At 29.5% G+C, this 24,244-nt stretch overlaps 1 protein-coding gene across 1 annotated transcript; it reads right to left on the bottom strand.

The window, feature by feature from the left end:
- Window positions 1–3,058: 3,058 nt before the first annotated feature.
- On the bottom strand, window positions 3,059–20,379 carry LOC127278640 (uncharacterized). The gene is made up of 5 exons (XM_051300440.1): window positions 20,360–20,379; window positions 7,330–7,463; window positions 6,496–6,945; window positions 5,527–6,276; window positions 3,059–5,334 (listed from the first exon to the last, which is right to left on the bottom strand). Exons 1-5 carry the CDS (start codon window positions 20,377–20,379, stop codon window positions 3,059–3,061), a joined length of 3,630 nt encoding a protein of 1,209 aa, XP_051156397.1.
- Window positions 20,380–24,244: the final 3,865 nt, after the last annotated feature.

Here is a 24,244-nt window from a genome sequence, read left to right as displayed (position 1 = left end):
TTCTTGAACAGCTTCATTTGAATCAATGACATACAATTGACCATATTTACGTCTATCATCATCTTTCGGATGTAAAGAATATGTACAATGATATACTTGACCGTGAATTCGAAAAACATACGGACCAGATCCTTTTGGAATTTCCAATTTAGCAATTTTGCTTACTATATTTACATGCTACATTTTTTCTTCGTCGCTCTTTCTTATCAACATCCATTTCCAGAGATAATTGTTTTCTTTTACTTATTAAATTTTTATTTTGACGATCTCTTTTCTCAATTTCTGTTTCTAAAGATAGTTTTATTTTTTTGCATAACAAATTCTTTTCTCGACGCTCTTTCTTTACAATATCCGTATCTTCACGTTTTCGCTTTCTTTGTTTATCTTCTTCTTGTCGTTTTCTTTTTTGTTCTACTGTTTCTTCAAACCTTATCTTTCTTTTTCTCTATATATCTTTTATTGCACGATTACTCTTTTTCTCATTTTCCTCATACAAGGGAAATTCGATCATTGTATTCTCAGTAGATAATACTTTGTTTTCATCATTAAGAATATGCAGAATCTTAGATTTTGTAACTAATAAATTTTCAGATCGATCATCAAAAAGACGTCCCCAATTAGGTTCGAGAATTATAGATCTTACAACAGACGATTCTTCTGACGGAAAATGATACAAATAATTATATTTAAATATTAAATACAAATGTTGTCTCATTTCAGAATGAATATAATCAATATTATTTGGCAACATATTAAAGTATACAGAAGTGGCAAATGCTATTGCAAATAATCCACAATCAGTACCATTCGGTTGTTGCTGGACAGCCACAAAAACAACTGGTGGTTCGAAAGGATACAATTTACACAAATAATCTTTTTGATGATGATTCAAACATCCATTATTTACACTATCATAAATATAAAGACTTGTACCATCATAATATGTACAAATCCAATGACCAGATTCGTGCCATCCACTGAATAAAATTTGAATATGCTGTTGATTTTTTTCAATAGGAAGAATTAATTCTAGTGTATTTAAAAGCAACGTACTTTGCATATTAAAAGTATAATTTGAAACTCTTCTCAATAACTTTTCAAATTCGTGCATATGATTATCATTGAGCATTTCGCCCTCACTGAGAATAATAGCATAATCTTTATCACTTAAATTAACGTTATTCCTTTCCCTGTTTGACATAGTTACAATATTTTATACTGTATTTGTATTTGTACTTTCTAAATCTAGTAGTATTATTAGTGTATTTTTCTATGATCTAGTATTACTTTAAAAAACTTTATTTCATTTTTAATTTACTCTTTCATTATCATTCTTAAAATTTTCATTCAATTTTCATTTCCATTTTTCATAAATATTTTGATTTTAAGATCATAAAAATTATAATTTTAATATGTATGTATTCATTCCATTTTTGTACATCTCATTTCCTTTTTTTTCTATATTCATTTCATTTCAATCATCAAATATTTCATTTCATGTCTTATTTCATTTGTCCAATATCATATAAATATTTCTTTTCATGTCTTATTTCATTTGTCCAATATCTTTTTTTCCATACATTATTTCATTTTTACCCATCAAAATTTATTTTCCACGTCATTCTATTTTTGCCCCTCAGTTTTATTTTTCCCATTTGCTATTCCATTTTATCCCGTCTAATTTCAATTTTTCTAATTATCCAATTAATTTTCAACTTTTTAAAGTTGTACTTCGCATTAAAAACATCTTTTCTTTTTATTGTAAATTTTCACTTAACTACTGTATTTAATTTTTCACAAATTTTTTAATCACCAACAATTTTTAATAATTAGAACAGACTATTTTTCACTAACATTTTTATAATCACGGAAACACTTCTCAAATAAAAAAAAATTATTATTTTATATTTATATTTTATATTTTTATGTACAATTATATGATTATTAATTTTTCGAACTAACAATTTTTTTTAACAATTTGCATACATAAATTTTTTTAACAACACATTTTTTTTCAAACACTTGGTCACAAAATTGTTTAAACACACAAATTTTTTTAATTTCATTCACAATTATCACTTAGTCACAAATCTCTTTAAGAACAATAACTTTTTTATCAACTATAACACATTTTCAATTTATAAAAATCAATAAATTTTTCCTTAACGACTTTTTACACTAAAACTTTTTTTAACAATACATGGTTCTTTAATCACTCGGTCACAATATGTTTTAAACACAATAAATTTTTAATTTTAATCACAATTTTCACTTCGTCAAAAAAAATTTTAAGCACTTTTTTACACACTTTCATAGTTTTCTAATTAATATATTTAATATATTTTCATTAATTGATATTTATTTAATCACTATCACTACTTTTTATTAATTTTCCTTCGTTTTTCACAATCCTCTTCATCTGAGAGGACGAACGCAACTAAAGTAATAAAGTTTCAAAAATTAGTAAATTTTTCCACAATTCAGGTACCTGGCTATAAACCCATTCTTGAAAAGGTCTTTAAATAATAGATAGATAACAACTCATTTGTTTTGATTTTGAAGTAACCTTTGAGGCAATTAACTTCTCTCTCTAACCATAATGCTTGAATACAAACTTTCCTTTTCTTAAGAAGAGACAAATCAGTTAAAGGACAACATAATATTATTCCCTCTCCTTACTCAAAACAATCAAATGCAATCTTTCCTCTTCTAATGGATAGAGCGAGCTCCTTTTTTCTCTCCCCCTCTCTCTACCCAAAGCTAAAACTTCTCTTTCTCTCTCAAGAAGAAAATTAATAAACCAATCAGTGAAAGGGCATTATTATTATATTATATTAATATATCTATATATATGAAATTTTTCTCTCCCCACTCAAGATAATCAACTGCAATCTTTCCTTTTCTAATGAATAAAGCGAGCTCATTTCTCTCTCTCTCTCTCTCTCTCACACCCAAAGGTAAAAGTTCTCTTTCTCTCTTAAGGAGAAAACAGCATGGGGCTGCGGACAGAATGAATGAATGAATGAAATCGAAGATTATTATTTAAAGAATTATAACATTACAATATTTCATGATATACAATATTCTTCACATATAACTTTTCAGGAAATTCTATATTTTTATATATAGCAGAATCAATAGCATGAATTTTTAGATGTTCCTTGGATTTAACTCTAGAACAACCAACATAAATTTGACCATGACCAAATGTTGAAATTGGTAAATAAATTCCTACTCTATCAAAAGATTGTCCTTGAGATTTATTAATAGTCATGGCATAAGCAAGTCTAACAGGAAATTGTCTTCTTACCATTTTGAAAGGATATGTGTCTTGAGAAGGAGATAAATCAATACGTGGAATAAAAACTATTTCACCTTTAGATTTTCCAGAAATTATTTCTGCAGAAATTACGTTTCTCAATAATGATTTTACAACTAATCGAGTCCCATTACATAATCCTTGAACTAAATTCATATTTCTCAAAAGCATAATTATACATCCTACCTTTAAAGATAATTTATGAGGAGGTAAACCATCTGGTGTCAAACTATTTAAAAATTCTATTGGAATAATATTATTTACATCTTTTGGGTCGTCATCGACATGTGAATCAACACTATAATAAACTACTTCTTGTCCTTCTAATTTTAACAAAATACGTTCATTTAGATCTAACACTTCAGAATTAGTCAATGAAAGTATGCATGATGAGTAAACAGATACATCATTTTGATTTATTGACAATCCATATATTTCATCTATTAAATTTCCGCCAGAAATCAAATCCTGTGGAATTTCTAAAACACCGTTCTCTTTTTCAAACATAGAATGAGTTTTACCGTCACCAACATTTAATAACCAATTTGAAAACTCTTCCTCTTTATTATCCAATCTAACATTAACATGTAAGGACCTAGTTTCAAAAAGATCCCACAATCTACTATTTTTCACACATACCTCAACAATGTGAGTGCGACTGCCATGCGAAATAATTGGCAAAGTTTGTCTAAAATCTCCTGAAAGCAAAATAACTTTACCGCCGAATGGTTTATTACATTGTGTTATATCTCGCAACATAGTCTCCATAGCTTGTAAAGCAAATTTAGGTGCCATCGTAATTTCATCCCAAATTATAATTTTGGCATTTTTTAAAAGTTCAGCGTGTTTTGACATTCTACTTATATTACATGTTGAATCTTCATTGATTGGAATAGGAAATTTAAAAACTGAATGTGAGGTTCGTCCACCTCTTAAAAGATTAGCTGCTATACCAGTCCAAGCAACTGCTAAAACTACTAATTCTTGACTTTCAAGAGTAGCAATAATTGTATTTTCTAAATAACTTTTACCACAACCACCAGGTGCAGAAACAAAAAAGTACCTATTTTTGCAATCATCATTATGTATTGCTGCCATGACATCATCAAAAATTTTGCGCTGATCATTGTTCAAACTTTTAATAAGTACTTCACTTTCTTCTTTGAGCAATTTTAATGATAGTTCATTAGCTTTCTTGTCGACAGAAATATAATCGTCGATAATTTTTTGATCAATATTTGGTAAACCAAATTTATTTAGAGAAAATCCATGAAAATTAAGCACTTCATTAATTAATATTAACGCTTTTTGAGTTGCTACTTCTACAGGTACATTATTATCAAAAACCATGTGTTCTTTGTACTTATTCCATAAATCAATTGCATTCACAGGCAATCCAAACACACATATATATGCAAATAGACGACAAAGTTCTTTAGGAAATTTCATGCTTACAGCTTCAGCCAAACAATTATCCCATTCACTATCATCTACTATCAAATTTCGTGCACGCACTGCTTCTACAAAAGTATTGTATGTAATACCTTCATATGTTCTTACATCTTCAAATGATTTAGCACCACGTACATAAAGTAGTAAGACTCTCAAAAAATATCTTTCAACATCTTTCGGACTTACAAAATACATGCGGCAAATTATAGGTTTGGTAATTCGTTCCCTTATTTTCCAAGTTTTTGATGATTCAACGAAAACATACTTATGTGGTATTTCTGTGTACAAATACTTGCGTGCTTCAGGATTTTCTCGATTTAATTTGAACCATGCTGTTAATGTCGTATTTTTAAATTTATTAACTGCTTCTTCTTCTAATCCTTCTTTAAAACATATTAATTGCTGATTTGGTAAATGTACAGCTAATCTATAAGTTGTATGTGATTGTTCATGCATATTGAATTCGAATAATCTGTGCATAGCTTCTGGTGGACATACATAACGTGTGTTTAAATAATTAACAATTTCATCATATTTCATTTCCTCATTATCATCCTTATAACCTATTATTGCACAGTCATGACCTTTATACATATATTTGAATAAATATTTAATGCCATCTGTACTACCACATGGTATAACACAAATATGACCTTCAAATTTTTTACTCAAATACAGATTATATGGTACGATCATCGAATTGTCAGCGGTACATTTAATTGACCCATCTTTGTTATAAAAAATGATTTTTTTACCATCATTTCTTCGCCTGAGTTCCGGATAATTCTTAGAACCATAAGTTGTTTCAGAACAAAACGGCTTTGGATAGTTTTTTGTACAAACTTTCTTCTCAGGGTCCATGCAAGGTGAATTCATATTTTCTTTTCTACAAGGCCCATGAACTTGAAATTGCTTTACAATCTTAAAAAGTTCTGGATTCTTTGTTTCATCTGGAATTTCAGCACATATCATTTTATGTAAAGTTTCTGCATCGCGAATTGGATTACGTAAAAATATAATTAAATGCACATGTGGCAATCCACGCTTTTGAAATTCTATGACATAAACAAAAGCAAGAATTGGTCCAAAAATTTCTTTTTCTTTTATATCTTTCATTATCTCTTTCACTTTTTGTTGAAAAACTCTAGTCACAATATCCGGACGATCAGATGCAATTTCAATATCCAACAAATTTTCTGTAATCTCACGCCACTTTGGATTACATGTCATGGTAATAAATAAATTTGGTTTTCCAAATTCTTGAACTAATCGCATAGCATCCATAAAACATTGTTGATAACAACGTGGCCCTCCAATAAATGTCGAAGGTAAAACAATCATTTTTCCAAGTCGAACATTTTCATTTTTTGCTTTATTACGAACATAATCCATTAATCCACAATACAATTCCGCTCGAAGTTTTTTTTGTTGTAAACGAATGTATTTTAAACGTTCACCTTCTACTTTCGACCAGACATCAACTACATATTGTTGAGTTAATTTTCCTAATTGTAAACATGGATTAAAAGTTCTTCTACATGCAAGACGATACATATAAAATTGTAAAGGAGTAACATTTCGAGTACCTTGAGTATGCTTAAGGTTAACAGTCCATCCAGGATCACCATGAGGAAAAATTAAAGGATATGTCATGGGATCAACATTTTCGCTAAGACTAGATATTGGAATACTCTTTAAACCTTTTGGGTGTATACATATATCACGTTCCATAGGAGGTTCACCATCTTCGCTAACAAATACAAGTGCTACTTCACTACAAGATGGAACATTAAATTTGCTTTGATTCAATGATCTATCTCGTTTAATCCACATTTGAATATTCCTTATAGGCTCATTTTTAGATTTTGCTAGTGCTTCTTCTTCTAATTCTACCTCTCTCATCATTTTAAAAGCTTTAGCATAAGGATTAATTTCCCTTAATAATTTGTCTATTTCTTCCATTAATGATGATAAACATTTCTTATTAGATTTATTCTTTAATCGTTCAAGTACTGCTTCATTAGTGTCAATAATGTACAACTGACCATATTTTCGATTGTCATCACCATCGGGATGAAGGGCATATGTATTATGATACACTTGTCCATGTACACGATAAATATAAGGCCCATTTCCTTTAGGAATTTCTAATTTTGCTCCTATGCTGGCGAATGCTAAGGAATTATTATAAGAACGAATATTTTCTTTATAATTTTTACCTTCAAAGCTTGAATCAAATAACAAAGTTTTTAAATAAAGCGGATAAGGATTTAATACTTTCAACTTTACTTTTCCTTTGTGACAGCAACTATTAAATAATCTATCTGACGGCCTTTCACACAAAAAATGTAACGCACTACAAAACTTACATTCTACATTCATCAAACCTAAATAATTCTGTGAAACTTTACTTTCATCGAAATCTTCAAAGGACATAATTGCTACTCCTACAGTGTCTAACTTTTTTTCATTTTTCTTATCGTTTTTACATGCCAAATTCTTTTTTTGACGCACTTTCTTTTCATCCTCAGTTTCTGTATCTAATTTCTTCCTCTTACGTAACAAATCTTTTTCTTTGTGCACTTTCTTTTCATCCTCAGTTTCTTTAGATAATTTCTTCCTCTTATATGCCACATTTCTTTCTTTGCGTATTTTCTTTTCATCCTCAGTTTCTGTAGCTAATTTCTTCCTCCTACATGCCGCATTTTTTTCTTTGCGTATTTTCTTTTCATCTTCATTTTCTGTAGATAATTTTTTTCTCTTATATGCCAAATTTCTTTCTTTTCGTATTTTCTTTTCATCCTCAATTTCTATTGAAAGTTTCTTCTTTTTGCATGTCAAATCTCTTTTTTGGAGTTCTATTTTTGGAATTTCTGTTTCATTACGATTATCTTTTGTCAGTCTATTATGCTCTTCTATAATTATTTTCTGCACATCATATTTTCTTGCACAAAGTATTTTCTTATCATTTTCTTCACTTAGGAAATGCTTCATTTCTAAATATTTACGTGGTGAAACTTTATTTACATTATTATTAGTTGCACCAATTCTTTTCTTTTCACTTGCGTCATTCAAAGAACGTTTAATTTCTAATTGTTGTGTTGATATAACTCTATTTGCATTATTATTTATAAAACTGTTATAAAAATATGAAGGGTTTAATCCAGCAGTTTGAAGTTCTTCAGCTCGATTTATTAAAAGACAATTCCAATCATCCTCTACAATTGAATTTCTAATAATTGACGATCTCACTGAGGGGAAAGGATTCAACCGATTATTTTCAAAAATTAATTTCAAATGTTTTCTCATTCTATCATTATCAGTTTCATAAATTACACTGTTTGGCATTATGTTGAAAAATACAGATGTTGCAAATGCTATTGCATATACTCCACACTCAACACTTCCAACCGGTTGTTGATCAACAGCTACAAAAACTACTGTTGGTTTAAAAGGGAACAATCTAATTAAATATTCTATTTGATGAATATTCAAACACCCTGCATTAAGGCTATCAAAAATATAAAGTCTTACTCCATCGTAATAAACACAAATCCAATGACCAGAATTGTTATTACCGCTAAAAACTATTTGAATATGTTTATCTCCTTCTCTAATTGGAACAAATAAATCAAGCAATTGTAAATACAAAGTACTTTGCATAATGAAAAAAGAATTTGAATCATTTTTTAATAATTCTTGAAATTTATACATATGCATATCATTTAACATTTCATTCACATTTTCAATAATCTTAAAATCTTCATTACTTAAAGTAAAATACTCTTTTATGTTTGACATGGTATCCTCCTTCAACTTTTAAACTACCGATAAAGTCACTTTTCAAAACAAATCTTTTATTTTAGTTTCTGGCTTTAAAAAATGTACTTACATGTGTTTCACCTATAAAATATTTCATTAACTATTATTCAGCTAACAAATGCAACAATGATAGGCTTATATGAATGTGAATTAGCGTTGTTAAATCTTTATCCACATTACATCATTTTCTATAATGATTATTATTTTACTTATTTTCCTCTGCTCTTTTTATTAATATTCAAATCAATATTCAACTCACAAACTATTATTTCACCCATAAAACCACTTCAACCCTTAAAACAATATTCAACCCTCTTTCTTTCTATTTCAATATTTTTCCAAAAGCCAGCATCCACTATTATCAAACAGTCAATATTTTTTTCCAATATCGAAATATATTCAATACTAATGTTATCTTATATCATATTTTATTATCCTCAAAATCCAAATATCTTTAATGCCAAAATTATCCAATACCAAAAAATTTTTCCAAAAACCAACTTCCACTATGGTCAAATAAGCAATACTTTTTTTTCCAATATCAAAATATCTTTCATACCAATGTCATCCAATATCTTTCTTTATCCTCAAATTCGTAATATCTTTAATGCCAATGTTATCCAATACCAAAATAAATTAATGGATTGAAGTATTTTCTATATGAAACATTTAAGACAACCAAAAGAAACAAATATCAAACAGTCAATATTTTTTTAAATAATAATAATGTAATATAATTTAAGAAGATTAAACACATGCACTAAGTTATAATATAATATCTATATAATAATCAAGTTCAGTTACCTGAGACTATTAGAAGCTTTTTTTTAGCGACACTACTGCAATGTTGTTGCAACGGTAGACGGTTGCTCTATGTTTATCTTACATCAGCAGTAGCCGTTTCACTCCATTGAGGAGAAGTGTTATACCCCCACTCTACCAATCTGGGCCTATATTAAGTTCTCGCGCGTGGCAGATATTACGGTAGGCCTGAGTGGCGTCCTCGGGGATAGGTGTTGGTAAGTTAAGTATGAATACACCACTTCCACTCACGGGGATTAAACGGTTATCATCTATATCGCATATACAATAATAAAAAAAATTCCCTCAACCCAAGACTGTTAGGACGAATCGAGCGATCACGGATTGGGTCCTGAAAAGGGAAGTGGTATATCCTCACTCTATTGGCCTGTCCCGGGCTCATACCTCGAGTAAGTCAATTACAGCGTGGGCCTGTATGACGTTCTCGGGCTTAATGACAATATTATTTTATGACGCTTAATGACTTTTTCAAAAAAAAACACAACCCCATATTCCTATGTTTTTGGGGTCGCTGAAACCGAATATGACCATGAACAATTTTTTTGACGACCCATTTTCCCGCAACCACCCCTTGCACCTACTCACGGGGGTTGGAGTTTCAAATTAAAAAAAAATTGAGTATGGTGTCTATTCCAATGTTTTTTGGGTCGCTTCATCCCAAAAACACCATTGAAAACAAATCCTTTCTTTCCTTAACCCCGTACAACCCTCTGGGAGGGGGTTAAAATTTTAAATTTCACAAAAAGTCAAGTTCGGTGTCTAATCCTACGTTTCTTGGGGCGCTGAAATCAAAAAACACCACCAAAAACAAATTCTTTACCCCCTTAACCAGCTAGAACCCCTGGGAGGGGGTTGGAATATCATTTTTCACGGTGCTAAGTGTAGAAAAATAAATTTCGACTTTTTGTAAAAATTGAAATTCCAACCCCTTCTCAGGGGGTTGTAGGGGGTTAAGGGAGGAAATGACTTGTTTTTGGTGGCGTTTTTCGGTTTCAGCGCCCCAAAAAACATAGGATTAAACACCGTACTCGAATTTTCGTGAACAATGAAATTCCAACTCCCTCCCAGGGGTTGTAGGGCGTTAAGGATTTGTTTTTAGTGGTGTTTTTGGGATGAAGCGACCCAAAAAACATTGGAATAGACACCATACTCAATTTTTTTTTAATTTGAAACTCCAACCCCCGTGAGTAGGTGCAAGGGGGTGGTTGCGGGAAAATGGGTCGTCAAAAAAAATTTTCATGGTCATATACGGTTTCAGCGACCCCTTTCATTACAGTATTTAAAAGGTCATCGACCATCTTATGAACCCTCAACCAAAAGCTGTTTTGACAACAAAAATTTCAGGTAGAAACCTTCGAGAACCCTAATTATCAAAGTAAAGATATAATATGTATATATAATCTAATAATAATGAGAAAATTCAAGTACTAAGAAAATGTGAATGACTGACGGAATGAATACAAAGATTATTATACTATAATATTATATCTTTACTTTGATAATTAGGGTTCTCGAAGGTTTCTACCTGAAATTTTTGTTGTCAAAACAGCTTTTGGTTGAGGGTTCATAAGATGGTCGATGACCTTTTAAATACTGTAATGAAAGGGGTCTCTGAAACCGTATATGACCATGAAAATTTTTTTTGACGACCCATTTTCCCGCAACCACCCCCTTGCACCTACTCACGGGGGTTGGAGTTTCAAAAAAAAAAAATCGAGTAGTGTGTCAATTCCAATGTTTTTTGGGTCGCTTAATCCGAAAAATACCACTAAAAACAAATCCTTAACCCCCTACAACCCCTGGGAGGGGGTTGGAATTTCATTGTTCACGAAAATTCGAGTACGGTGTTTAATCCTATGTTTTTTGGGGCGCTGAAACCGAAAAACGCCACCAAAAACAAGTCATTTCCTCCCTTAACCCCCTACAACCCCCTGAGAAGGGGTTGGAATTTCAATTTTTACAAAAAGTCGAGTACGGTATCTATTCCTATGTTTTTTTGGTCGCTGAAATCAAAAAACACCAACAAAAACACATTCTTTACCCTTTTAACCCCCTACAACCCCTGGAGGGGGTTGGAATTTCATTTTTCACGAAAAGTCGAGTACGGTGTCTAATCTTATGTTTTTTGGGTCGCTGAAACCAAAAAACATCACCAACAATAAAGTTTTCTAGAAAGTTACCTATGATTACACAAATACGCAGCTACAAAGTCTTAAGGAAATTTATTTTTCTACACTTAGCGCCGTGAAAAATGATATTCCAACCCCCTCCCAGGGGTTCTAGCGGGTTAAGGGGGTAAAGAATTTGTTTTTGGTGGTGTTTTTTGATTTCAGCGCCCCACAGTGGCCGATTTCTCGAAAAACCTGGCCAAAAATCGAAAAATGATATGATTTCAACCAAAATTGGTATATCCATGTTTTTTGGGTTTCTGAATTCAAATTTTACATTGGTTGTGTCAAATTCAAAATGGCGGATCCAAAATGGCCGTTTAGATTTTAAAAAACTTTGCTGAAAATCGAAAAATGATACGATTTCAATCAAAATTGGTATATCCATGTTTTTTGGGTTTCTGAATTCAAATTTTACATTGGTTGTGTCAAATTCAAAATGGCAGATCCAAAATGGCCGTTTAGATTTTAAAAAACTTTGCTGAAAATCGAAAAATGATACGATTTCAATCAAAATTGGTATATCCATGTTTTTTGGGCTTCTGAATTCAAATTTTACATTGGTTGTGTCAAATTCAAAATGGCGGATACAAAATGGCCGTTTAGATTTTAAAAAACTTTGCTGAAAATCGAAAAATGATATGATTTCAACCAAAATTGGTATATCCATGTTTTTTGGGTTTCTGAATTCAAATTTTACATTGGTTGTGTCAAATTCAAAATGGCGGATCCAAAATGGCCGTTTAGATTTTAAAAAACTTTGCTGAAAATCGAAAAATGATACGATTTCAATCAAAATTGGTATATCCATGTTTTTTGGGTTTCTGAATTCAAATTTTACATTGGTTGTGTCAAATTCAAAATGGCGGATCCAAAATGGCCGTTTAGATTTTAAAAAACTTTGCTGAAAATCGAAAAATGATACGATTTCAATCAAAATTGGTATACTTACGTTTACTGGGTTTCTGAAATCAAATTTTACATTTGTTTTATCAAATTCAATATGGCGGATCCAAAATATTTGCTGGCATTATAAAATTGCGTAAATGTGTTAGAGCTTATTTTTTTTAAATTACAGACAGTGCTTAAATTTTAGTTTAAAGCGAATGCGAATGAAGAAAAAGTCAGTCTTTCACGTTCAGTTGCACCGCCGGCCGGTGCAACGCGCTGTCGGTAAACCGCGCTTAGTGAAATAAAAAGTGATACCAAAACTGCAGGGGCAGCTTGGGGCAACTGATTTCAATTAAAATGAATTAAAAATATATTCTAGTTTATGATAATACCAGGTAGATCGCGGATATCGGTGGATTTCACAACTATTTTCATGATTTACGTTGATAAAACAATACAAAAATCGTCGCCATGAATAGCGATGTTTAATGTCATTTTTTAAAAACTGTACGTTTTAAATGTGATTATAAATACATTCAACATATTTCATACACCTTTGTTAATAATTCCCAAAAAAAGATATTCAAAAATCTGCTGTATATTAGTATATTTTCACTATTTTAACTGTGACGAAAATTTATAGTTATGAAACGTTCTGAGTAAATCTCTGGCAAAGATCACTTTTACTTGTTCACATAATAAATTGGTGATAAAAAAAGTGTAATTTTTTTTCGCAAAATTATGCAGTGAACCCTCCTTTATAATATTCAACAATAAAAAGTATAAATTTCTAAAAAAAATTTTTTGACTTTTGGCCAGGTTTTTCGGGAAATCGGCCACTGTGCGCCCCAAGAAACGTAGGATTAGACACCGAACTTGACTTTTTGTGAAATTTAAAATTTTAACCCCCTCCCAGAGGGTTGTACGGGATTAAGGAAAGAAAGGATTTGTTTTCAATGGTGTTTTTGGGATGAAGCGACACAAAAAACATTGGAATAGACACCATACTCAATTTTTTTTTTAATTTGAAACTCAAACCCCCGTGAGTAGGTGCAAGGGGTGTTTGCGGGAAAATGGGTCGTCAAAAAAATTGTTCATGGTCATATTCGGTTTCAGCGACCACAAAAACATAGGAATATGGGGTTGTGTTTTTTGGGACCTGAATTTTTTTTTGTGCCTGTGTTATTATTGGAGCAATATATGATCGTAATCGTGAACTTCTGAGGAAAACGAATATGTCAAAATAAATTAAACAGTGTTTATATTTAAAAATTTTATAATTTTTTTGAAAAACTCATTAAGCGTCATAAAATAATATTGTCATTAAGCCCGAGAACGTCATACAGGCCCCCGCTGTAATTGACTTACTCGAGGTCTGAGCCCGGGACAGGCCGATAGAGTGAGGATATACCACTTCCCTTTTCAGGACCCAATCCGTGATCGCTCGATTCGTCCTAACAGTCTTGGGTTGAGGGAAATTTTTTTATTATTGTATATGCGATATAGATGATAACCGTTTAATCCCAGTGAGTGGAAGTGGTGTATTCATACTTAACTTACCAACACCTATCCCCGAGGACGCCACTCAGGCCTACCGTAATATCTGCCACTCGCGAGAACTTAATATAGGCCCAGATTGGTAGAGTGGGGGTATAACACTTCTCCTCAATGGAGTGAAACGGCTACTGCTGATGTAAGATAAACATAGAGCAACCGACTACCGTTTCAACAACATTGTAGTAGTGTTGCTAAAAAAAGATTCTAATAGTCTCAGGTAACTTAACTTGATTATTATAAAGTTTATAATATTTTTCTGCAATTTGTCGATCAATAACTTACTGCAGGTATTGAATCTTCTTATATTATATTTGTCTTTTTCATTTTTGTATTGGGCCCAAAAAATATATTCCTATTTTTGTATAGTATTAACAATTATATATGTATTTTGAAGATAAATATGGATATTGCATGATATTGGTATTGAAGATATTTGTTTCTTTTGGTTGTCTTAAATGTTTCATATAAAAAATACTTCAATCCATTTAGTTTTTTTGGTATTAAATAACATTGGCATTAAAGATATTACGATTTTGAGGATAAAGAAAGATATTGGATAACATTAGTATTGAATATATTTTAATAATGCAACAAAAATATTGATTGTTTTATAATAGTGGAAGCTGTCTTTTGGAAAAATTTTTTGGTATTGGGTAATTTTGGCATTAAAGATATTTGGATTTTGAGGATAATAAAATATGATATTGGATAACATTGGCATTGAATATATTTCGATATTGAAAAAAAAATATTGACTGTTTGAGAATAGAGGATGCTGGCTTTTGGAAAAGTATTTAAATAGATAGAAAGAGGTTTGAATATTGTTTTAAGTGTTAAAGTTGTTTTATGGGTTAAATAATAGTTTGTGAGTTGAATATTGATTTGAATATTAATAAAAAGTGCAGAGGAAAATAAGTTCAATAATAATCATTATCGAAAATGATTTAATGTGGAAAAAGATTAAACAACGCTAATTCACGTTCATAAAAGACTATCATTGTTGCATTAGTTAGCTGAATTATAGTTAATGCAATATTTTATAGGTGAAACACATGTAAGTAAATTTTTTAAAGCAATAAACTAAAATAAACGATTTGTTTTGAAAATTGGCTTTATCAACAGTTTGAAAGTTGAAGAAGGATACCATGTCGAACATAGAAGAGTATTTTATTTTAAGTAATGAAGATTTTAAAATTATTGAAAATGTAAATGAAATGTTAAATGATATGCACATGTATAAATTTCAAGAATTATCAAAAAATGATTCAAATTCTTTTTTCATTATGCAAAGTACTTTGTATTTACAAATGCTTGATTTAATTGTTCCAATTAGAGAAAGAGTTAAACATATTCAAATAGTTTTTAGCGGTAATAACAATTCTGGTCATTGGATTTGTGTTTATTACGATGGAGTAAGACTTTATATTTTTGATAGCCTTAATGCAGGGTGTTTGAATATTCACCAAATAGAATATTTAATTAGATTGTTCCCTTTTAAACCAACAGAATTTTTTGTAGATGTTGATCAACAACCGATTGGTACAGTTAAGTGTAAAGTATAATGCAATAGCATTTGCAACATCTGTAATGGTTAACAGTGTAAATTAAAAGATTAATTTATGAAACTGATAATAATATAATGAGCAAGCATTTGATATCATTTTTTGAAAACAATTAATTAAATAATTTTCCGGCAGTTAGAATGTCTAATATTAGGATTTCGATTTGTAGAGAATGATTGGAATTGTCTTTTCATAAATCGAGCTAAAGAAGTTCAAAATGGTGAACTAAACCTTTCATATTTTTTAAAGACTTTTCCCAGTAAAAATGACAACAGAGTTCTGTCTACTGAAACTGAGAATGAAAAGAAAATACCCAAAGAAAAAAGTTTGTCCTGTAAGATGAAGAAATTATCTACAGAAATTGAAGAGTGATTTACATGTTGATGTAAATTCAGTATGCACAACAGAAAATAATAAGAAAATAATTTCTAGTCTTATTGTTAGGGAAAATTTTGATCCTATGACATATCCTGCAATGTTTCCTTATGGTGATCCTGGATGGACTGTTAACCTTAAGCATACTCAAGGTACTTGTAATTTTATTCATTTACAATTTTATATGTATCGTCTTTCATAGAGCAGAAAAAAGCATGGATTGACACATGTGCGTTTAACTATTTGTTTACGTACACAAATTTGCGATTCAGAAACTTTAAATAAAATGATATGTGCTGAAATCACAGACGAAATAAAGAATCCAGAACTTTCTAACATTGTAAAGCGATTTTAAGTTCATGGGCCTTGTGGTAAACAAAATAGGAATTCACCCTGCATGGATCCTGAGATGGGTCATTTAAATGTATTGCTGACAATTCGACGATCGTAGCATTGTATAATCTTTATTTGAGTACAAAATTTAAAGGTCATATTGACTGGGCAATAATAGGTATTATATTATTATAACACCATAATGTTGAAATAGTAATACAGTAACGATTACAAAAATATTATTATTTTTTTTTTTTTTATTAGTTAATTATTTTTTTTTACAGAGAAAATATGTCAAAAAAATTATTTCCTAAGCTCAAGAATTTTTTTTGGCTAGAAATAATTTTTTTTAGCACGTCTTATTTGTAAAAAAAATTATTTCCTAAGCTCTAGAATTTTTTTTGGCTAGAAATAATATTTTTTGGCACGTTTTATCTGTAAAAAAAAATAATTAACTAATTAAATCTAAAATTAGTTAATTATTTTTTTTTACAGATAAAACGTGCCAAAAAAAATTATTTCTAGCCAAAAAAAATTTTCGAGCTTTGGGAATAATTTTTTTGACATATTTTCTCTGTAAAAAAAAATAATTAACTAATTTTAGATTTAATTAGTTAATTATTTTTTTTACAGATAAAACGTGCCAAAAAAAAATTATTTCTAGCCAAAAAAAATTCTTGGGCTTAGGAAATAATTTTTTTGACATATTTTCTCTTTAAAAAAACATAATTAACTAATTTTAGATTTAATTAGTTAATTATTTTTTTTTTACAGATAAAACGTGCCAAAAAAAATTATTTCTAGCCAAAAAAAATTTTCGAGCTTTGGGAATAATTTTTTTGACATATTTTCTCTGTAAAAAAAAATAATTAACTAATTTTAGATTTAATTAGTTAATTATTTTTTTTTACAGATAAAACGTGCCAAAAAAAAATTATTTCTAGCCAAAAAAAATTCTTGGGCTTAGGAAATAATTTTTTTGACATATTTTCTCTGTAAAAAAAATAATTAAGTAATTTTAGATTTAATTAGTTAATTATTTTTTTTTTACAGATAATACGTGCCAAAAAAAATTATTTCTAGCCAAAAAAAATTTTCGAGCTTTGGGAATAATTTTTTTGACATATTTTCTCTGTAAAAAAAAATAATTAACTAATTTTAGATTTAATTAGTTAATTATTTTTTTTTTCAGATAAAACGTGCCAAAAAAAAATTATTTCTAGCCAAAAAAAATTCTTGGGCTTAGGAAATAATTTTTTTGACATATTTTCTCTGTAAAAAAAAATAATTAAGTAATTTTAGATATAATTAGTTAATTATTTTTTTTACAGATAAAACGTGCCAAAAAAAATTATTTCTAGCCAAAAAAAATTTTCGAGCTTTGGGAATAATTTTTTTGACATATTTTCTCTGTAAAAAAAAATAATTAACTAATTTTAGATTTAATTAGTTAATTATTTTTTTTACAGATAAAACGTGCCAAAAAAAAATTATTTCTAGCCAAAAAAAATTCTTGGGATTAGGAAATAATTTTTTTGACATATTTTCTCTGTAAAAAAAAAATAATTAACTAATATTAGATTTAAATACATCTAATACCAAAGCCTTTATTGTTAAGAATTTTTTATCTTCAATAATTGTGACTCAGTGGAATGTCATTTTTAATGATTTTAATAAAATGTTGGACTTGGTATGTTCAACAGAAAAATGTACTGTTTTTAAGGCTAACTATCCACTAGTCGTTGAAGATCAACACCACCCAGCCCTTCATGTTGACATAGACATTTCCACCACGCATAAATTTATTCAATCTAAATTTAATGTTATCCAGGATTCCAACAATGTTAATTTTAATTTTCGAAAGGCGGACCTGCCGGGTCTTTACATGTATTTGTCTACCATTGATTGGTCGTATTTGAGAAATTATACTGATTCAAACGTTGCTTGTCATGAATTTTTACATGCGATTTCAAATATTTTTACTCAATTCATTCCTACTTTTTCTAAAAATAATATAAAAAAAAGACGTTATCCGCCTTGGTTTGACAGAACTATAATAGGAGATATTAGTATTAAAAATGATTTATTAAGTAAACGAAAATTTGACTCGTCTTACTACGATTTGCAAATTAGGGTATTGTCTAAATCAATACATAAAAGAATAAAACATAATCATTTTTTATATATGAATACAGTTGAATGTAATCTCAGATCTAACCCTAAAGACTTCTGGAGTTACATAAATAAAAATAAACCGAAATCTGCAATGCCTGATACTATGATATATAATACCAATGTTTTGACATGTCCACAAACTATTGTAAATGCTTTCGCTAATTTATTTTCAATACACTGTAATGCAAATAACGTTACCACAACACCTGCTGCTTCGAATATTCCATCCGATCATTTCTGTAAAATCCCCTTCAGGTTTACGAATGAGCAAGTATGTAAAGCAGCGAAATCTCTCAAAAGTACAAATGTATCAGGATTGGATGGCATTCCTAGTTATTTTGTTAAGGATTGCGCTACAGTTCTTTGTGAGCCCTTGTGCATTATTTTTAATATTGCTTTGTCAACTGGTGTTTTCCCCAAATTATGGAAAACAGCTAAAATTATACCTGTGTATAAAGCTGGCGATAAATCCTTAATTGAAAATTATCGACCTATTGCACTGTTGCAGAATTTTGCTAAGGTCTTTGAGAAGTCTATCATAGAAACTATACAAAAAGCGTTATCTACTGTAATTGTTGACATACAACATGGCTGTGTTAAAAATCGTTCAACTACTACAAATTTAATTCAATTTACTCAATTCGTTAATACTGCCTTACAACAAGGACTTCAAGTAGATGTTATTTATTTAGATTTCTCAAAGGCCTTTGATAGAATAAGACATGATTTTTTGTTTTCGAAACTTACTCAACTAGATCTACCTGAAAAATTGTATGCATTACTTACTAATTATTTGTCACAAAGATCGCACCAAGTGTCTGTTGGCAAATGTTTATCAGACCCATATAATCCAACAACTGGTGTACCTCAGGGATCCTCAATTGGTTCCCCTGCTTTTAACTTATATATTAATGATGTAGCAAATGAAATTTCTTCAAGGGCTCTGATTTTTGCTGATGATTTAAAAATTTTTCGTATCATTGAGTCCCTTGATGATGTCCATTTGCTGCAATCTGATGTCGATAAAATTGTATTTTGGTCGGAAGCTAATTTTTTACCGCTTAATATTTCTAAATGTCATGTTCTATCTTTTTCTCGATCTAAATCCCCAATACAATCAGACTATGTCATTAACCATATGATAATTAACAGAGTATATTCAACCTGTGACCTTGGTGTGATCTTTGACAATAGGCTGTCTTTTAATGAGCAGATTTCTAATGTGGTTAAGTCAGCGTCTATGGCGTTAACGTATTTATTTAGATCATCTAAAAATTTCCGAAATGAAACTACGTTCATAGCCTTATATAATTCTCTAATATTATCGAAGTTTAGATATGCTTCCTCTGTGTGGAATCCTTATTTTGAAAAGTATAAATTGGAACTGGAACGAGTCCAAAAGCGTTTTTTAAAATTTTTGGCGTTTAAGGAGGATGGTTCGTACCCCTTACCTGGCTCAAACTACATTAGTTTATGTAACAGATTTCATTTTAAAACTCTAGCTGCTAACAGAATTTTTGATGCTATTATTTTTTTATTAAAGATATTGAACTCGCAAATTCATGCGCCTGAACTACTACTGCAAATACCTTTTAGAATACCGAGATTACACTCTAGAAATGACGAACCGTTCTACCTCTCAGCACCTACCAACACAAGTGGTGAAGTTGCCCCAATATACTTTGCATGTAAGCATGTAAATATATTGGTGTCGAAATTTCAACCTGATTTGGACTTGTTTTTTTCATCGAAATCTAAGTTTATTGAGACGCTTAATGCATACGTAACCGATTCTTAATATGTTATTTTTTTGTGTTAATTTCTAATTTTTTTTTTTTTTTTGTGGAAATTATATGTACCACACCTAAATCTAAACAACTTACATTGTCATTTCGTCACCCATTTATGGTCCAATTAGGACTGCGGGTGTATATGTAAATAAATAAAAAAAATAAAAATAAATAATTAGTTAATTATATTTTTTTACAGATAAAACGTGCCAAAAAAATTCTCGAGCTTTGGGAATAATTGATTTGACATATTTTCTCTGTAAAAAATAATAATTAACTAATTTTAGATTTAATTAGTTAATTATTTTTTTTTACAAATAAGACGTGCTAAAAAAAATTATTTCTAGCCAAAAAAATTCTTGAGCTTAGGAAATAATTTTTTTGACATATTTTCTCTGTAAAAAAAATAATTAAGTAATTTTAGATTTAATTAGTTAATTATTTTTTTTTACAGATAAAACGTGCCAAAAAAAATTATTTCTAGCCAAAAAAAATTCTTGAGATTAGGAAATAATTTTTTTGACATATTTTCTCTGTAAAAAAAATAATTAACTAATTTTAGATTTAATTAGTTAATTATATTTTTTTACAGATAAAACGTGCCAAAAAAAATTCTCGAGCTTTGGGAATAATTTATTTGACATATTTTCTTTGTAAAAAAAAATAATTAACTAATTTTAGATTTAATTAGTTAATTATTTTTTTTTTACAAATATGACGTGCTAAAAAAAATTATTTCTAGCCAAAAAAAATTCTTGAGCTTAGGAAATAATTTTTTTGACATATTTTCTCTGTAAAAAAAATAATTAACTAATTTTAGATTTAATTAGTTAATAATTTTTTTTTTACAGATAAAACGTGCCAAAAAAAATTATTTCTAGCCAAAAAAAATTTTCGTGCTTTGGGAATATTTTTTTTGACATATTTTCTCTGTAAAAAAAAATAATTAACTAATTTTAGATTTAATTAGTTAATTATTTTTTTTTACAGATAAAACGTGCCAAAAAAAATTATTTCTAGCCAAAAAAAATTCTTGAGCTTAGAAAATAATTTTTTTGACATATTTTCTCTGTAAAAAAAAATAATTAACTAATTTTAGATTTAATTAGTTAATTTTTTTTTTTACAAATAAGACGTGCTAAAAAAAATTATTTCTAGCCAAAAAAAATTCTTGAGCTTAGGAAATAATTTTTTTGACATACTTTCTCTGTAAAAAAAAATAATTAACTAATTTTAGATTTAATTAGTTAATTTTTTTTTTACAAATAAGACGTGCTAAAAAAAATTATTTCTAGCCAAAAAAAATTTTTGAGCTTAGGAAATAATTTTTTTGACATATTTTCTCTGTAAAAAAAAATAATTAACTAATTTTAGATTTAATTAGTTAATTATTTTTTTTTACAGATAAAACGTGCCAAAAAAAATTATTTCAAGCCAAAAAAAATTCTTGAGCTTAGAAAATAATTTTTTTGACATATTTTCTCTGTAAAAAAAAAATAATTAACTAATTTTAGATTTAATTAGTTAATTATTTTTTTTACATTGAAAATTTGCCAAAAAACTTGTTTCAGGCAAAAAAATTAATTCTTGCGTTGAGGAAATAATTTTTTTGAATAATTTTCTGTTGGTAAAAAAATACTCGCTATTCTTTTGTTTTTTTACTTTTCCCTAAAAGCAAGAAAGCCTTTAATGTGCTTAATGTTGTTATCTTTTTTTTAATATATTTGGAGAAAATTTGCTACGATGTCGAATAGTTCCGGAAGTTCAAGTATGTATATTTTAACTAGTGCTGTTATTAAATTTAAATTAACTTTTTTTTTAGAAAATATTAACTGCAGTTAGATTTTTTGAATTTAATTCCTAACCTTGAAATTTATTTGTTTTTTATTTTAAAGAATTAAAAATGAAAATATTAAATACAACAATGGATCTTTTTTAAATTAAAATTATTATTAGTTTTATAATTAACCATTCTTTTACAGATGGTGCACCGGAAAATCAGTTCCGTGCTTCACGGTCACGGACGCCAATGGAACCGGACTCGACGACTCCATCACTCCCGCCGTTGTCTCCACATCATTCTTCTCCGCCATCATCTCCTCAATATTCTTCTCCGCCATCATCTCCACAATATTCTTCTCCGCCTTCGTCTCCTCATCAAAATTCACCACCTGATTCACCTGCTTCTGAACTTTTTGTAACCCCTCAAAATTCTCCCCAATCCGACCCTTATGAGACTGCCAATTCGTCGCCCTTATCAGAGCAATTTGTAGCCCCGGATTCCACGACCCCCAGTTAAATGTTTTTTATAATAAAAAAATTTATTTAAAATAAAATTTTTTACTATTTTATAATTGCTTTTTAATTAGGGAGCGTTCAAAAATGACGTCACGCACTGGGTGGGGGGGTCTTTGACAAACGTGACACAATGTATTTTTTCTATAAGAAAATCCCCAGCGTTTCGGGATTTTTTCTCTGTTAGGTATATAGAAATTAAATAGTTTAGACATGTATAAACGAAACTTGTAGGGGAGAGGATGAAAAAATGGATCTCAATACTAATATTTATAATAATAATTTTACTACTTTGAATAGTTTTTTTTAACTAAATTTTACAGTTAATCTGACAATTTTTACATAGTTGTTTCAACTACTGTTTGTTATAGGCGTCTCCTGAAACTAGGAGAAATGTAGTCAATGTAATTCGTACCTCGAATTTTGAAACTTTTTTTATGCCAAATGGTTACATATGATGACCCAATAATCCCTGCAAAATTTCAAGATGAGCATGTGCCCCCTTTCCGAAATACAGGGGGTCAAAGGGGGCCATGTCCAAAATTAGAATATGCAATATAATCGAATAATAATGTTAAAAAAAATCAGACCAAATGGTTCCCTTAAGATTTTCGTCTGCTGATTACGAATCTAAAGTCCGTTTTTAAAAATTCAAAATGGCAGATCCAATATGGCGGACGACATTTTTAAAAATCGATCCAATTGACGTGAAAATCGTTACTCAGGGGTTTTTGGGGTCTCTGATTACGAATATGATGTCCGTTTTTAAAAATTCAAAATGGCGGATCCAATATGGCGGACGACATTTTTAAAAATCGATCCAATTGACGTGAAAATCGTTACTCAGGTGTTTTTGGGGTCTCTGATTACGAATATGATGTCCGTTTTTAAAAATTCAAAATGGCGGATCCAATATGGCGGACGACATTTTTGAAAATCGATCCAATTGACTTAAAATTTGTTACTCGGGGGTTTTTGGGGTCTCTGATTACGAATATGATGTCCGTTTTTAAAAATTCAAAATGGCGCATCCTATATCCCCGAGTAACAAGTTTTAAGTCAATTGGATCGATTTTCAAAAATGTCGTCCGCCATATTGGATCCGCCATTTTGAATTTTTAAAAATGGACATCATATTCGTAATCAGAGACCCCAAAAACCCCTGAGTAACGATTTTCACGTCAATTGGATCGATTTTTAAAAATGTCCGCCATATTGGATCCGCCATTTTGAATTTTTAAAAACGGACTTTAGATTCGTAATCAGCGGACGAAAATCTTAAGGGAACCATTTGGTCTGATTTTTTAAACATTATTATTCGATTATATTGCATATTCTAATTTTGGACATGGACCCCTTTGACCCCCTGTATTTCGGAAAGGGGGCATATGCTCATCTTGAAATTTTGCAGGGATTATTGGGTCATCATATGTAACCATTTGGCATAAAAAAAGTTTCAAAATTCGAGGTACGAAAAAGGGGCACTTTTTGCTGAGGCTCTTTTAGTTTCTGTAAACAAAAAATCACTTATTTCTTTTGAGTTGCTGATAAAATTCTCAGATTAAAATTGTTAAATTAACATTTGTGCTAAAATTTTTTTTTTTAAAAATTAACTTAATTAATTTTTAAAAAAATTAATTATTTTAATTAATTAATTATTATTTAATTAATTTAAAATTCATA

The sequence above is a fragment of the Leptopilina boulardi genome, unplaced genomic scaffold (assembly GCF_019393585.1).
Source record: "Leptopilina boulardi isolate dan_hultmark-lab unplaced genomic scaffold, ZJU_Lbou_2.1 LbouV2_21, whole genome shotgun sequence".
NCBI lineage: Eukaryota > Metazoa > Arthropoda > Insecta > Hymenoptera > Figitidae > Leptopilina > Leptopilina boulardi.
This window is presented reverse-complemented; position numbering and strand designations above follow the sequence as displayed.